This window comes from Canis lupus, chromosome 16 (assembly GCF_048164855.1).
Source record: "Canis lupus baileyi chromosome 16, mCanLup2.hap1, whole genome shotgun sequence".
Lineage (NCBI taxonomy): Eukaryota > Metazoa > Chordata > Mammalia > Carnivora > Canidae > Canis > Canis lupus.
In genome coordinates, this window is record NC_132853.1 from 716,403 (window position 1) to 732,780 (window position 16,378).

Genomic DNA, 16,378 nt, shown 5'->3' on the forward strand with positions numbered 1-16,378 from the left:
CCCCCGGCCCCGGCCCCCGGCCCCGGCCCCAGCCCCCGGCCCCACCTGGATGACCCTCCGGCTGAGGCCCGTCATGTCTGCGAGCTTCTGCAGCGTCTGTGCGTCCGGGTTGTTGTCCTGCGCGAACTGCGCCTGCATCACCTGCGGGGAGCCAAGGGGGCAGGGAGGCCGGAACCCGCCGAGGCCCCGCGGACCCGGCCCAATCACAGGCCCGGCCCAGGGCCCCGCCCCCCGCGGGCCTCGGCCTCCCCTCGCGGCCCCGCCTCCCTGCAGGGCCCGCCCCGCCCCGCCCCGCGCGCCCCGCGCGCCCCGCGCGCCCCGGTACCTGCAGCTGCTCCGCGGTGAAGGACGTGCGCGCGCGCTTGGCCGGTTTGGGCTGACTGTCCTGCTCCGAGGGCACCGCCCCCTCCAGCGTGAGGCCGTTCCCTGGGGGTGACAGAAGTGGCTGACCACGCGTCCCCATCTCTTCTAGTGGCATCCTGGAAAGGACGGGGGTGGGGGCAGCTGGTCCCTGGCAGGGTCCGGAGCGGAATCGGCTCGGAGCGGGGATCCCAGGCTCCTAGTCCCTGAGCTCCTTGAGAAAAGGGGCCGTCCTCTCCGGGCTGGGCGTTTGCTCAGTACCAGACCCTGCTCGGCGGTGTGTCCCCTGCGGCTGTCTCGCAGCCCTACTTTACAGCACAGCAAAGAAACTGAGGCTCAAAGAAAAACCTCTGCCCAGGGCCACGCTCGCGCCTCGCGGCTTACAGCTGTCTGGCGCCAAACTGGAGCCCCTCTCAGCTAAATTGGAAAAACCAAAGGCTGGTGGAGGTAAGGTGCTAGCAGGCTAGCAGGTGGCGGAGCTGTGATCCTGACTTTGTAAAAATGTATGGAAGCAAAAAGGCTGAAACGATGTACCCCAAGGTGTTAGCAGTGGTTACCTCTGAGGAGTGCAATCAGGGAGACCCTATCTTCAGTTTTTTGGGATATTGCATGACTGTTGCAAAAGCCTACTTTTGAGGTTTTTGCCACGATCACGCCACTTTATTTCCCTAAATTTAATTCTGTTAACCGGAGTGTATGTTAGCCTTTCTCTTTCCGCTTATATTACTTTTATAATCACACTAAGCACAATCCCGCTTTATTTTGAACGACTCATTTTTTTTTTTCTAGGTCATACATGCTCCTTATCAAAAACTCAGAAAATACAGATAAGCACAAAGAAGAAAATAAAAATGACCAGTAATTCCACCACTGTTCACAATTAGTTGTATTTGTTTTTAATTTGGGAAAAACGACTACGTTGGGGGCGAACCGAACAAATATGCCACCATATATACAGAGAAAAAAAATCTGGGGAGATAGACACCAAAATATGAGAGGTAGTGACATTTAGAGTGATCTTTATTTTCTTCTTTTTGCTTAACTATCTTTTCTAAGATTTCTATGATGGATGGGTGTGTGTTTCAGTTTAGAGGTAAAACAGTAGGGGAGCCTGGCTGGCTCAGTTGGTAGAGCATCTTAATCTCTTAATCTTGGGGTCTTGAGTTGAAGTCCCATGTTAGGCAAGGGACTTGAATTTTAAAATTTTTAAAATAACAAATAAATAGATAAATGTAAAACAGTAATCCAAACTGAGGGCTGCTCAGTAAAGGAGTTCTGAGGTCCCAGGCCTTCAAGCTCCCCCGCGAGATAGGAGTCTGGGGTTGGCCTAGATGTGAGAGCAAGAGTTGTAACTGGCAAGGCTGTAGCTAGGGGTGGTCCTGATTGGTCTAGATATGGAAGGAGCCTAGGGTCACTGATGAGCCATGGTATAGGGGAGCCCTGACTTCTGGGATTCCATCCCAGTGCCACTACTGACTTGCTCACCACTGCAGGTAACTTCCTACACCACCAGCCTTACTTGCTTCCCACCTAGGCTACTTAGTCCTGATCCTGGCAGGGAAAAGTGCTGGCCTTGGGCTGAAACTCTCAGGGAATTCCTGACTAGTTCCCAGGCTAGAAATTGGGGCAGGGTGGTCCATATACCTCCGGAGAGGCCCTGAAGATGGGACAAATACTTTGTGTTATTAATGTCCCAAAGGTGAGCAGGCAGGACAAGGATTGATGTGCCATCTTTTTCAATGGGAAAATGAAACTTAGAGGGGCAGCCACATCTCAGCAGCCTCCCTTGTTTAATGAGGTCTGATTGAGGGTCCCTGGAGCTTGGGAATGGGGTGGTATTGTATGGTGGTTAAAAGCCTGGGCTTTGGAGTCAAGCTGTCCTGCCAGTATGTAACCTTTGGCAAATCACATACTGCAGATAACCTCTGCCTGTTTCCTCATCTGTAAAATGGGGACACACCAGCTACTTCTCGGGGTTTTTGTAAGGATGACACAAAATAATGCACATTACAGAGAAGTTAGCCGCTTCCAAAGACCCAGACAGGAATATTATGGAAAGGATCCTTGACTCTGCCCTCATCCAACCTCCACTCCTACCCCTTTCTAGCCACCAACCCAACTGTGACTCAGCCTTCCCAGTCCCTGCAAAATATGAACCCTGTCTGCTGGTCTGTGTGTCTTGGGGAGACAAGGTATTGGAGCCAGAAGAGATTTAGGGATCTTTCTAGTTGACCATCTATCTTGCACAGATGGGGAAACAGGCCCAGAGAAGAAAGGAAACCCCATATGTCAGCACAGCATACCAGAAGCAAAACTGGAGCTCATATCTCCAGACTCAAAGGCCTTTTTCCTTACAGTCCAGGATGAAACCCCCACCCCCAAGCCTCTAGCTTGGAGCTGCTGGCATTTGAGTTGGGAGAACAGAGTCGAATTATCTCTCCAGGACTGGCCTACGGCCAATTCCAGGCAGCCAAGGGGGATCAGTCCTCGGGCCAACCAGAGCTAGCCAAAGTGGAGCCAGCTGCCCCCATTATGAGAATCATCTCTAGGGTTCGTTGAGCGCCTCCTGGCTTTACAACACATCAGCTCATCTATCTTTGAGAAGGTGTCTTATCATGAACTCCAATTTACAGATGAGGAAACAGTTGGAGAGGCAGACTGACTTCCTGCTTCCAAGCAAAGAATGGAGCCCAAAGTGCATGCTCCATGCACAGCCCCACACCTACCCAGGCTCCAAGTGATAAAGGGGGTGCCTGCTCCTAGAGGAGTGCGGTCAGTGCCTGCGGTGCTGGGGTGGGGTGGGAGAGGGCTGGGCACAGAGGTGTGGCAGGGTGCTGGGTGGGGCGGGTTGGGTACCGTTCTCAGCAGCTCTCTTGAGGTTCTCGATCATGGTGTCGTAGTGGATGCGGCACAGCACCTTCTCCTCCACCAGGCCAAACTCCTCGCCCGTGGACAGCTGGCGCTTGCATGAAAAGCAGGCGAAGCAGGCCAGATGATAGGCATTGCCGCGTGCCCGCCGCACCCAATCGCTGGCATAGATCTGTCGACCGCACCGTGCACACTTGGTCCCAAATCGGCTGTGGGACACCGGGACAGGAAAGGGGGGTGGCAAGGCTCAGACAGGCTACCCCTTCCCCCCACCAAATCCCAGTGGCCCGCCAGCACCCTGCCTCCTGGCCTTTGCGCACCCATACAGTTCTCTTTGCCTGGATCCACCCCATACTCCACACCTCTGCAGGCACCAGCTCATCTGAAGCTGAGCTGGTGGGTGGTTTTTATTTTCTTCTTGGCGCTTTTCTGAGTTTTCCAAATTTTCTACAATGATCCCTTATGTTTGTATGTAATGAATCTGTTCATGAAAATATATCTTAAGTGCTGGGAAAATATAATAATACAATAACATGCAAGTTTTTGAGTACTTACCACATGCCCAGAAAGACTCTAAGTGTTTTATTCTGATTATCTCAATTAATCTTCATTTTGCAGATGAGGAAAATGGGGACCAGAGAGTTAAAGTAACCTGCACAAGGTCACATAGCTTGCAAGGATAGAAACCCAAGATGAGGGGCAGCCCGGGTGGCTCAGTGGTTTAGCACTGCCTCCAGCCCAGGGCCTGATCCTGGAGACCCGGTATCAAATCCCACGTCAGGCTTCCTGCATGGAGCCTGCTTCTCCCTCTGCCTGTGTCTCTGCCTCTCTCTCTCTCTCTCTCTCTCTTCCATGAATAAATAAATAAAATCTTAAAAAAAAAATAAAACAAGATGAACAAACTGTACCCCGGCTGTAGACATGCTCAGAGTTTCTTGGAAGCATAGACGGATATGCATTTGCTGGCTCTGTGCCCTTGAGCAAATTGTTTAACCCCTCAGAGTTCTCACTTTCCCTGCCATGAGCTGAGCTCGGTGACAACAGCAGGGACTACTGCTTAGTACTTTTCAAGCTATTAAGTACCAGGCAGTCCCAGACTCTCAACTCCAGAGCCCCAGGACATTCTAGCAGTAAATGCTACAAAGACAAACAAAAGACCCGGATGAAATGTCCCCTCCCCCATAAGCCTTCCTTGTTGGGCCTTTTCCCCATCTCTCTCCCCACTTGTAGTGTGGCTATTTGGGTGTGGCTGCCTCCACTAGCACATTGGGAACCCCTCCAGGAAGCAGCTGAGTCTGGTTAACCCTGTCGCAGAAGTCAACGCAAAGCCTGACCTCTGAGCACCAGGGAAATTTTGTTCTTTAAGTAGATGACTCATCCCATGACCCTGTCCCAACCCTCAGTCTGTGCACACTCTATTTCAGGGAATGATGCCACCACTCATCCAGCCCCTCAAGCTTAGAAACCTAAATCATGCACTCCTTCCTCTCCACCCCACATCTAACCAGTCATCTGGCATTTGGTTCTTTTCCCTAAGTATCTTTGGGAATCCTCCCCTGTCTAGTGCCACTTGCTGTTCTCCTAGGCCAGTATATGCCCCGCTCTCCCTGTGTCCAGTGCCACCCCAGCCAACAACCATTCCTCCACAGAGTGGCCCCCGCAGTTTCCAGCATTCATGGTGAATCTGGTCCTGCCCAGCTTAAAATCCTTTGCTGACTCCACTCTACCCTCAGGATCTGGTCCAAGATCCTTGGCGTTCACAATACCCAGCAAACCACAATCTCTTAGACTCCTCTCCTCCCTAACTTTCCCCATCCCACTCCCAAGCCGGAGTCCCAGGCAGCTAATACCTAAGGTCAGTGCCAGATCTCTATGCCCCCCTCTGAAGCACATTCCCAGCCCAGGCCTTTGCACAGACTGTGTGCTCCACACACACACACACACACACACACACACACACCCCTCCCTGCAGAGTCCCCCAGTCCCTGCACCAGGCTGGCAGTGACCGTCAGGCCGTCAGATGCCTCGGCTCTGCCTCCCACCCGCTGTGTTCCATTGGTTCCTGGGAGAGGACCGAGCTGGGCCTCCGCAGCCCCCCGGCCGGCGCTTCCACCCGGAGGCGCACTGGGAGATGCCCGTGAGTGTGTGCAAAGATCAGCCTAGCAAACGCCCCTGCTTACAGCCTCCCCTGCTTTGGCAAAGGCAGGCGACTGTCAAGTGAACAAACCGTCTTGGGTTGAGCCGAGTGCGGAGCGCGGAGGCCCGGCCGCCCGGCTCCCGGCGAAGCCGACGCCTCTGTCCCTGACCAGGAGCGCAAGGGGGGCCTGTCGCTGGCGGCGCGCTTTGGGGGGGGGGGCTGCGCGCCTCTGCTGGGTCCACCGCCCCTGCACCCAGGCGGCCCGGGACCTCGGGACGCGGCTTCCCTAGGGGACAGCCTGGCGAAGCCCGAGGTCTCTTTCCCAATCGCTCAGCAAAGGGCTCGCCCAGCCCAGTCTCCCCGCTCCCCCGAGGGCAGCCCCGGAGTGCCGCGGCCCGGGGGCACCGCCAGGCCCGGGGGAGGGAGCGGCCGCCAGCGCGGAGCAGGGAGCTCGCCGGCCCCGGGGCGCAACGTCTTCACTGCACACCCTCGGCTCCGCGCAACCCCGAGAGATGGAGACTCCGGCACCCATTCTGCACCCGTGGAATGGGAGGTTCGCGGTGGACAAGCGACTTGCCCAAGACCACAAAGAGCGTGGGGCTTGGGGGGTCGAGGTCCGTTCTGAGGTGCAAAAGGAGCCCAGAAGCTGCGGAAGCAGCAGGACGAGAGTGGGTAAGAGCTGGCTCCCAGGTGCATCCGCTGGTAACCGGCCCATCTGGCCCCGTGGTGTCCCTGCTCCCAGCCACGGGTCCTTGCAAAGTCCCACGCATGGGGCCTGGGGCCCAGCAGACTCGGGACGGCGAGGAGTGCTCCCAGGGAGAGGGGAGAGCCGGGAAGAAGGGAAGGTCCCGGCCTCAGCGGCTGCGTCTCCAACCTGTGCTCTGGGCGCCAGCGCCCCGAGTTCCCGCCAGAGCACACCACCCCTGAGCCCCGATCCTCAGCTTAGCTGTGCCAGATTCCTCGTCTTTTACCGGAGATGAGTCCAAGACACCCTCAGGCCCCCGACCTTCCCGCTGCACCAGTCGGGGACGCCCGGCGCCTTCTGCGCCTACACGGTGCATGGTGCGCGCCTTGCTGCCAAGCGGACCCCGCGAGGGATCTCTCACCAACTTGCTCTCCCTCCACGTGTCACCCCAAATGACAAGAGCTGTTCCCAGACCCAGGATCTCCCCGCGCTCCCCGCAGTTCGGCCCAGTCAACGAAATCACCTTTGTGATGGGTCCTGGGATGAGGGTGACGGGGTCATTATGCGGGTTTGGATAGGTTTGCTGGCCGCTTCAGACATGTGTCCCCCACCCAGGGCAGGGGTCAGTGACACAAACAAGGGAGCATGAGGAGGCTTACGATCGAGGCTCTCTGACAAACCGATAGACTCCTTCCCAGGCGGGCTTCGAGGCCCGAGCCGCAGGATTCCGGAAGCAGCGAAATAGGCGCGAGACAACGAAACTTCAAGAATGGGGTGTTCGGGAGCTGCGGAGGGAGCGCCAAAGGGATTAGGGGCGCGGCTACTGCCCTTCCACCCCCAGCCTTGTGCGCGTCCCCCCCTGGGTCCTGGTGTGCACCGGGGGGTAAAGGCGCAAAAAACCGACAGGCTTCGGGCTCGGAGAGGTATCGGGCACATGCCACGCATCCTGGCAGCAGCTGAAAGGATTGGGGTGGCCACCATGCACCTCCTTGCCCTCTCTTCCCCAGCAGGGAATAGAGACATCTGGGTACTAGTGGTTGTGCGGAGGAGCTGTGCGTGCCCCACCACGTCGAGCTCACGCTCCTGGCCTACTTCCTCTGGATACCGAGTTGGTGTTCATTATTTGTTGGATGAATGAACCTCAACGAAAGAGCCTTTTGGAGTTTCACTACCTCTCCGTTCCCCCTCATTACCATACCAGAAGCTAAATCGAAGCTACAAATGCAAAGGCCAATGTTAGTTAGGAAGCTGGAGAGCCAGTGCAGAAACTCAAACTCAGATTCACATATTTTGCATCCAAGACACTCACTTGACTGCGTTAGAGAAATTCTAAGAAGCCAACAAGGTGGATTGGTGGTGGAGCCCCTCCTATCCCCTCTGTTCCTTTCTTTCTGGGCAAACTCTTAGGAGAAGAATCCAGAAAAAACAGAACCAGCAATTATGAGGTTAAAATGCCCCGCTCCTTGGAGCTCCTTGGAGATCCCAGTCGGAGGCCCCTCCCCAGAACTCCTCTCTCCGCTCCCCCAGCATCTGTCCCCCAACAGCTGGCAGCCGCTGGACCCCCTCCCCCACCTCTGCCGCAGTGGGGGGCCTCTGGCTTCCCAGCTCTGAGCCTCCCAGGGGACCCTCGCTCTGGGGGAGGGGGTGGGGTTCTCCCGCTAGACCCAGTGGTTGGGAGCTTGGGTTCTAGGAGGAAGGCCAGAGAAAGCTGAGGGCTTGCCCTAAGTCACAGGGGCCAAGCTCGGGACCAGGAACTTGGGCCTGCTGCCCTTCAGCCCAGCCCAGGACACTCTCTGAACCCCACCCGTACAAACGCCAGGAGCAGGAGTTAACCCTTTACTCCCCATTCCCGTGCGCCAGAGGCAAGAGGGCCAGGGCCCAAGGCAACCTGATCCTGGCAAAGTTGATCTAGTCACAGCCCCCGAGGAGGACCCTCCTGTCCTAGTGATCCTAGGACCCAGCCAGGTCACACACCAGAGCACAGAGTGGCTTCTCCTTGTGCGAAGCCAATGAAACTGGGCAAGGAATCTCAGGGCAGGGAGAGAGAAGTCTTTGCCATTCCATGGACCTCACCTTGTAGAGAGCAGCTGCTGACATATCTCACCTATAAAACAGTACTGAATGTTTAGACTCAGGGATGGTGGAGTCAGGCAGCCAGGAGCCTCACCCAGGACCTGCCACTTAGTAGCTGTAAGACCTCACCTTTCAAGACGTCAGGTCCCCTCCTATCATGTATAGAGCTTAAGAAGAGCTCTACACATTCCGGTGAGCAGTATCCTCACCCCTGCCCAGCCCCTCTTACACTCTGTCACTGAGTGACCCCGGGGGCTCCTCTTTCCTCTCCCTCATGACATCAGTCTCCCCAATCATACAATGGGCATGATGCTGGGGGCACCGAAAGAGGAGGCACTGCAGATCAGTTTGTGCCCTGTTTGGGGGGCAGCTGCTGCAGGTCAGTGGGTGGGAGGAAGCTGTCTAAGGTTGTGGTTGCTGAGGGCACTAGGGATATGAGTGGGCCAAAAAAGGAACTCCATCACCCGCCCCCCCCCCCCCCCCCGCCCCGCAGGACTTTTCTTCACTTCTTGGAAGAAAACAGAAAGAAAAGTGGTCTTAACCCAAAAAGCAAAGTAATTAAAAGTAATTAAAAGCAGTATCATATTTTCCCTGGCGGCCTGCTAGGACTCAGGGAGTAAGGGTTACCTGGAATCTGATTGAAACCACCAGGGCTGGTGGGATCCCTCTTTGGGAGAGACTGAAGGAGCGAGGCCCAGCAGTCTTGCCAAGGCTCCTATGCTCTGCAGCCTCCCTCCTTGCTGAGTTTGGGGGACCTTCCTAACTTCTAACTTCTGGAGCCAGCAACACCAGGCTCTGCCAAGGGAGACTATGGGGGATCTACAGGATGGTGTCAAGGAGGGGCAAGATAAGGGATGGAACAGAAGAGAAACCCTTCCCTGACGGATAAGACCAGAGGACCATGAAAGCCCCCTGGCGTCCCCTCCATGAGGTTTGGCTCCTTCCTCCCTCTCCCTACCCTATTGGGAGATTTTGGCCTCTCCTGGGGCAAAATGCTCCAGTCTACATCTCACCAGATCCTTGACCTTGGTCTTCAGGAAACAGAGGACTAAGAAACTCAGTGCATGGCCTCTCTCTGAGCCCCAGATCTTGAGGGAGGGCTCTGCCTCCCATGCCACCATTCATGTTTTCCCCAGGAAAAGCTCCTTTGCGGCAGCGACCTAGAGCCTGGGCTGCTGCTGAGAGCAGACAATAATCCCCGCCTGACACTCTGAAGCTTTTTCTTTCCCTTTTTGTGGACTTTATTATTTTTGTTACAGGTGGGACTGCCAGGGATGGGTTATGCCTGCAGGGAGACCTGGCTGGGGTAGAAATGATTAGGAAAGCCACAAGTCTTCCCTCATCCCAGGGAATATGAGCTTTTATCCTGTCCATTTTCCTAACCCAAAATCTGTTTTAGTTTTGCTTTTGGGGCTTTTGTCACTGGAAAAGGACTAACTCTCAGAACCTGCTGACCAGAAATGGCCTGGCCCATCCCTCCAGGCAAACCCTGCTCCTCAAACTGCCAGAGGAAATGCCATCAGGGGATTTACTGTGCCCAGCATCCACTCTGCCAAGGGCGACAGTGGAGATAATAGAGGCATCCATAGCACCTGCCATTTAGGGAGACTACTGAGCCCTCCTCCCTATACTGGTCTCCTTGGCATCTCAGACAGACAACCCTGGAAGTAGGAGATAGAGGGCAGAGAGATGTAGTCACCTGCCCAAGGTCACACAGTGATTCATTGTTGGCCAGATAGAGCCCAATTACTGCCTATCCCCACAATAGCTATACTTCCCATCCTCCACCCCACGGCAGCGGGAAGGGTGGGGTGGGGGGCGAACGGGACTCCAGAGCCAGTGGAGGCTCTGAACAATGGGATCAGGATCTAAATTTTGACGAATCCTTGAAAGTCTAGTAAAGCACAGCATCCAAGGAGGCTCGGTACAACCTGGGCATGAGGTGAGGCTGGAGAAGCAGCGAGGAAGCTGCCAGCTCCACCGTCACCAGGAGGGCCAGGAGAGGGGTCTACCCCCTGCCCTACTCTGCAGAAAGAGGTTGAGATATTATCCTGCCAGTTTCCTCAGGCTGGAGCCCTGTTCCTGGCTAGTGATGAGCCCCTAAAACAGCAGTTGGCTTGGTTTTAGTTTTTTTCTTATTGGTTTGTTTTGTTTTATTTTGTTTTTAATCAAATGGAGGCAGGCATAGAACAGGGAGGTGGCAAGACAGGGGCTTTAACCTCTACTTCCTGCCCTGGCCAGCCAATAGTCAGAGGGAACACTGGAGAAAGACATACCCACTACACAATGATAACCCCCTCTGACGCACGCATGTAGCGGTCCACATCCACAAATCCACATCCAGATCATACCCTTGGCTCCTCAATGACCCCTCAGAGAAGAAGTGGAGTAGGAATTATGGGATTTCAGAATTTCCACCCTGTCACCTCTGGGCTCCTGTCCAGATGTAATCTTGTTCCGACTACCTTGCACACACACACAAAGTCGCAACATTCACACAGAGATATACACACTCTTGACACACATAAACTAAGACAAATACTTGTTATAAAGGAGTACACACGCTGTCCTCCTACCCCTGAGCTTGTTCAGTGACACATTCCTGCAGTGCCACTGCACAGATCCAGACAACACAAGACACACAGACACTCCTTACATGCTGAGTCCCAGGCCACCTGGTAGACCCCCATCTCTCCATTCACATCCCAGGTGCACAGTCTTTCACATCCATACACAAAAGAAGAATCCACTTCTGAAACCAGGCTCCTTATGGTTTCCCCAGAGTACTCCAGCCCCAAACACTGCAAGCTTCACCCTAGACTCAAGATCCTCTCTTTTCAAGGGCCAGGAGACTCAAAGCCAGGGGCAAGGCGGCAGGCATTACCTTCCACCACTTTCCTTGACTCTCAGGAGCTTTCTGGGCCAGGGGTCTTTCTAGAAAGGCTGAAGACATGATCCCTGCAGAGGCAAGGGTGAGAAGCATGTCTGAGGGTTTTGGGGCTGTTATAGGGGAATAGCTTACTCCACTTCCTGACAAAGCCCTTGGGAACAAGCATCCCTTCCAGAAACCGGTCCCACTCCACTCTCTGGACTCCGTATGCCTGGTGGCGTGGCCTCAGGTCAGGTTCACCCTTCCCACCAGTGTCAGGCCTGTGGCCTGCTGTGCCCCTGACCTCGACTCCAGGACACACAAGGTCAGGCCGGAGCCCTGTTTAGGAGCCGGTGCAGGAGGCAGAGAGGCAGCGATGCTGCGGAGGGGGAGCCTGGCAGCTGTGGAGAAGTGCAAGGAAGAGGCTCTGCAGGGCGGAGAGCCCAGCCCAGGGTAATCCTACTCCGGGCCGTGGTTGCTGGGCCCAACTCCCTCCCTCTCCCCTTCCTGTCGCAGCAGCTCGGAGTCAGAGCGTGGACCCCGAAGAGGCTGAAGCTCTGGACGGAGACGATGACGGAATGGAGGCTGAAACAGGCGCCTGGGACCCGGGCAGGACCCCAGACTGGAAATGCGACACTCGAACGGCGAACGGCGCGGGGGTCTGAGTTGCGGCGGAGCCTGAGAGGTTGGAGCTTAGGGCGAGGTGCTTGGCTATGGGACAGGATCTGATCGCTGCGAGGCTAACGCTTGGGGCTTCACCAGACCGGACCCAGGGAGGAGCCAAGGGCAGAGCCGGTGCAGGAGGCTGGAGCCCAGGTCAGGGCCGGCCGGTAGAGACGCCGGCACTGCTGGAGTCGGAGTAGGGTTGGAACCCAGAGCTGGAGTGCACTGGTGGTGCAGACTGCGGCTGGGATCTGAGCGGGTTGGGGCCAGAATCTAGGACGTCAGGGCTCGACCGAGGCGCTTGATGTCGGAACTGGAGCCAGACACTGCAAGACCAGAGACGGAGCCAGAGCCGCGACCAGAACCGAGTGCGCCGCAGGAACCGGAGGGTGGGCCCCGGGGGCCCCCGACCTGTGCCGGCCCCAGCGCGCGGCCTGGAGCTCCTCGTTCCGGGCAGGCCGAGCCGAGGGCCGCGCAGGGAGTGCGCCCGGGCGGGCTCCATCGCCAGGGACCTGGCGCATCGCAGGCATCCTCGGCGCCGGGCGGCCTGCCTGCCACCACACTGCTGGCCCGGCGGCCGCAGCCTACCTGAAGTAGTCCATCTTGCAGAAGATTTCCTTATTCTTGATGTAGCAGCTGTTCTGCTGCCTCAGCGACGTGCGACACACGGAGCACTCGAGGCACCGCACGTGCCAGATGAGGTTGTTGACCTGGGGAGGGGGCAGAGGTAGAAGACGGCTCAGAGCCGGCCTCTCTCCCGGCCGGGCCCCAGCCTCCCGGCCCCTTTGCTGCCGCAGTAGCTGGAGGTCTAAAGGTGCGTGCGTGTGACTTCCCTACTTTTCTTCTGTAGCAGGGGAGCTTAGGAAGTTAGAATTAAACTTTTCCCATTTTCCAGATGGAAACCCGGCGGCCGGGGTGGGGGGTGGTGGTGGGGGGGATACAGAGAGGCTCTAAGATTTGCGCAAAACTGCACAGTCAGGCAGCGGCTGAGCCAGGATTAGGAATTTGGTGGACCTGGCGCCGCCTTTGAGGTGCTCAGGGCTGCGACCCACACGCCGCCAACGCGGCAACCTCCCGCGCGCGCGCCTCACCTTGAGCAGGTACCGGTCCAGGATCTCGAGGCCACAACTGGAGCAGATGTTCTTGCCGGCGGACGGCACGGAGGAAGCGGCGGAAGGCGGCGAGCAGACGGATGGCGTGCTGGGCGTGCAGGGGGAGGCCCGACCCTCGTCCTTGTCCAGAGCGCCCGCCAGGGCCTCGGCGTCCGACTGAGCCTGCAGCCGGGGACACAGGGAGCACCGCACGCTGAGATGCGCGCCCAGCCAGGTGCGCAGCGCCGCTGCCGCCTCCGAGCCAGACCTGGGGCCCCCGCGCATCAGTCGGCAACGAAATCCTCCCGAGGCGCCGCGCCCTGGGCTGCTGGGCTACAGGATGGGGATGGGGATGGGGATGGGGATGGGGATGGGGATGGGGATGGGGATGGGGATGGGGATGGGGATGGGGATGGAAGGGCCTGTCGGAGGGGAAGGGACGGCCCAAAGTTTGAACCTGCGCGTCCTGGGTGCTGGGGACAGTTAAAGTCTACGTTTCCGGGCGGGAAAACGGAGGCTCAGAGAGGGGCGGCGCCTTCCCGCAGTCGCCCCCGGCGCATGGGCAGCGGTTCGGGGCGGGAAAGCCGGCCGAGGTCCCGGGGCCGGGCAGCCGGGGGACGGGGGGCGGAGGCAGGACCCGGCAAACTCACCATGGCGGGCGGCGCGGTCCCTTCAAGGCAGCGGGTGGTCGCTTTGCAGCCGGACCCCGGCTGGGCCATCACCTGGGGGAGGGGGAGGGAACTCAGGCGGCGGCGGCTGCAGAACTGGCTCCGCGCAGCCTGAGCCCAGCGCCTCCCCGCGCCTGTTATATAAACCGGCGCGGAACAATGAGTCTTAACTTTGTAGTGGGCATTTAAAGCCCTTCCCCACAAAAGCGGTGTCTCTCTAATGAAGCAATTTGAATTTGGATTGGATTTTTTTTTTTCCCCTCTCTCTCCCCCTCTCCCTGCACTTAACCCGTGGCTCTTGAAGTAATCGCTTAGTTCCCTTGCAATCCAAGCCTCTGAGGGGGGGAAAAAGAAAAAAAAAAAAAAAAAAAACACACGCGCACACACACAAACTACCTGCAATTAGAAATTGTCGTGAATGCCCAAGATAAGAGGTAGCCAGAGTGTCAATTCCAACTGTCAATCAGTGAGATCCATCAGGCCGCCCAAAGAATTGCAAATTTGATTTTTTAATGGTAGTAATTAAAAATCGAATTTTTCCTCCCTCCACCCACCCCCCCCCCCTTCTCCTTCCTCGCTCCCTTCTCCTCCTCTAGACGCAAAATGCAAAAAGGAGAAAAGGGAGAGAGAAAGGAAGAAAGGAAAGAAAAGAAAAAGGAGACGAGGGGGGCGTTCGGGGAAAATAAAACCCGGGGTGCGGGTGCGGGGAGCATCAGCTCGGCAGCCCAGCGCCGCCAGATTGATGCGGAGAGGTTGACGCGGATTCAGGCGCCCCTCGAGGGCCAGCGGGAGGGAAACCCCGAGCAGAGCGGGGGGCGAGACCCGGGGGGAGATGGGACCGAAGAGAGAAAAGAGGCGTCCAGGGAGAGGGAGAAGCACCCGCCAGCCCCTCGGCGCGCCCGGGACCGGCCCCGCGTCGGGATTCTCAGCGTTGCGCCAGCACAACCCCCGGCGCATCGCGCTATCAGCGCCTATTCAGACGGACAATACCCGCCTCGCCTCCTCTTGATTCGCCTGTGTCTTTGCTAAATCGCTTTTTGAGAAATTCCTCCAGCATTTGCATAATGTGTTCCCGCTTTCCGCGACCCCCCTCCGCAGCCGCGCGAGCTCACACACTCACTTGCACACCCTCGCGGGCGCACCCCGGACCCCTCCTCCCCGCGGCCGCCCGGCCCCTGCCCCGCTGCGGCCCGGGCCGCTCGCTCGCTCACCTGGTCGGTGGCGGGGCCGCCCTCGGCCGGCAGCCGGCAGCCCTCGGGCAGCGCCGGGGCGGCGGTCTCATGCTTCCAGTACATGCATGGGCCGGGAAGCGGCGGCGGAGAGCCGCGCGGAGCCGGGCCACGGCCACTGCGGGAGCAGAGCCTGAAGCAGGAGCCCCAGCAGAGCCCAGGCCCCCGGCCCCCGCCCCGGCCCCGGCCCCGGCCCCCGCCCCGGCCCCCGCCCCCGCCCCGGCCCGCGCGCAGCAGCCCCGGCCTGCCTGGCTGCTGCCGCCGCTGCCTCGCAAGAAGGTCCCGACAAACTTGGAGAGGCCCCCGCCCCCTCCTCCCCTCCCCCTCCCCCTCCCGGTAGTCCTCCTCCTCCTCCTCCTCCTCCTCCTCCTCCTCCTCCTCCTCTCCCTCCTCCTGGTCCTCCTCCCCCTCCAGCTGCCGCGGCGCCCCTGCCACTGGAGCCCCGCTCGCTCGGTTCAAGATGAGTCATGCGTGACCAATCCCCGCCCCGCCAAGGCAGAGCGAGACACACACAGCGAGGCAGCGACCCAGAGACACACACACAGACACACAGACACACGCAACCTGGGAGCTGCTGACAGACACTCCGAGCGGACGCGCAAAGGCACCAACACCCCTGCCTCCACTCAGCTCAGCTCCCGGACGCGCCTCCCTCGGGGGCACCCACAGCCCTAGGGCGCAGCCCCACTCGCAGGTACAAGAGGAACCCACGGTCACACCTTGGGCCGAGATGGAGCCCACGTGAAGTCACAGGCTACACTCTGTTTACGCGGTCCCACTCGTGGCACGCTTGTGTACACAGCGATGCCAGGGATTACCTGTTCACATCATCTACAGGAGCAGGAGCACAAGGCAGCCGCACTACACACCTGCACAAATGCCTCTGCTCCCTCACGACCAGACCAGAGCGGGTACCGGCTCCTAAGGACTGAATGGGACTGGGTTGGGTGGGGGATGGGGAGTTACTTGGTAGGGGTGGCGGGCGGTTCTCTCCCTCAATTCTCCCGGGAGGGATTGCCTGGGATATCCAGGTTCCCTCTGGGATCTGCTGAGCCATCCGGTCTAACGCACACCTCACCTTCTGTAGGGTTCTACTGATAGACAAGTTGAGAAGGCAGGGGGAGCCCAGGCCTGTGGTTCGGGGACAGAGCCCCTAAACACACACACACACACAGACACACACACCCCTCAGACTCAAATACAGAGGCTTACCCACACCAAGACTCCGCATTATACACACACAAGTGGACACTCACAGCCTCCAGCCCCCTTCTCCACACACAAACTGAGCCTAGAGACACACATGTAAATACACATCATCTTTGAAAAACAAATATGCACACTCAGACTTAGATCCAACCTGATAAACATCACAACACCTCACCCCCTACCATCATCACAACCCCTGATTGCCCTCATTTACAGATGTGCACCCCACACAACTGTTTTTACACCTGTACTCACGAGTGTACTCAAGAGAGCACAGATACCTACAGAGCTCCAACCCCATGTAAAACCTCATGTCCTCCACTCAGACACCCACAGATATGCCCACACATCCCTACAGATAGAAAAATTACCATTTATAGGCAGAAACAGTATACACAGCTCTGCAGGCACAGGATTCTTGATAGTTACAGCCTCAATCATGCAAACACACACACAGGCACAAATAGCAGACAAGGGTATCTGCACCCCGGTGTCATACTAAAGACCCACAACCGTCTCCCTGAAA

General features: G+C 57.6%; 1 protein-coding gene across 5 annotated transcripts in view; it reads right to left on the reverse strand.

Moving 5' to 3' along the window:
• Positions 1–14,809, reverse strand: part of LHX6 (LIM homeobox 6) — a 37,615-nt gene extending 22,806 nt beyond the window's left edge. Inside the window, exons 1-7 of one of the 5 annotated variants that reach the window (XM_072777788.1) lie at positions 14,626–14,809; positions 13,397–13,468; positions 12,747–12,929; positions 12,244–12,365; positions 3,217–3,437; positions 326–426; positions 46–141 (exon numbers count right to left, since the gene is read on the reverse strand). In XM_072777788.1, coding sequence (XP_072633889.1) covers positions 46–141; positions 326–426; positions 3,217–3,437; positions 12,244–12,365; positions 12,747–12,929; positions 13,397–13,468; positions 14,626–14,709 — 879 coding nt within the window. In that variant the 5' untranslated portion in view covers positions 14,710–14,809. Of the gene's footprint in view, positions 1–45; positions 142–325; positions 427–3,216; positions 3,438–12,243; positions 12,366–12,746; positions 12,930–13,396; positions 13,469–13,810; positions 13,835–14,320; positions 14,372–14,625 lie in introns of those variants that run through there. The other 4 variants (XM_072777785.1, XM_072777789.1, XM_072777786.1 and 1 more) reach the window with 4 other exon arrangements.
• Positions 14,810–16,378: the final 1,569 nt, after the last annotated feature.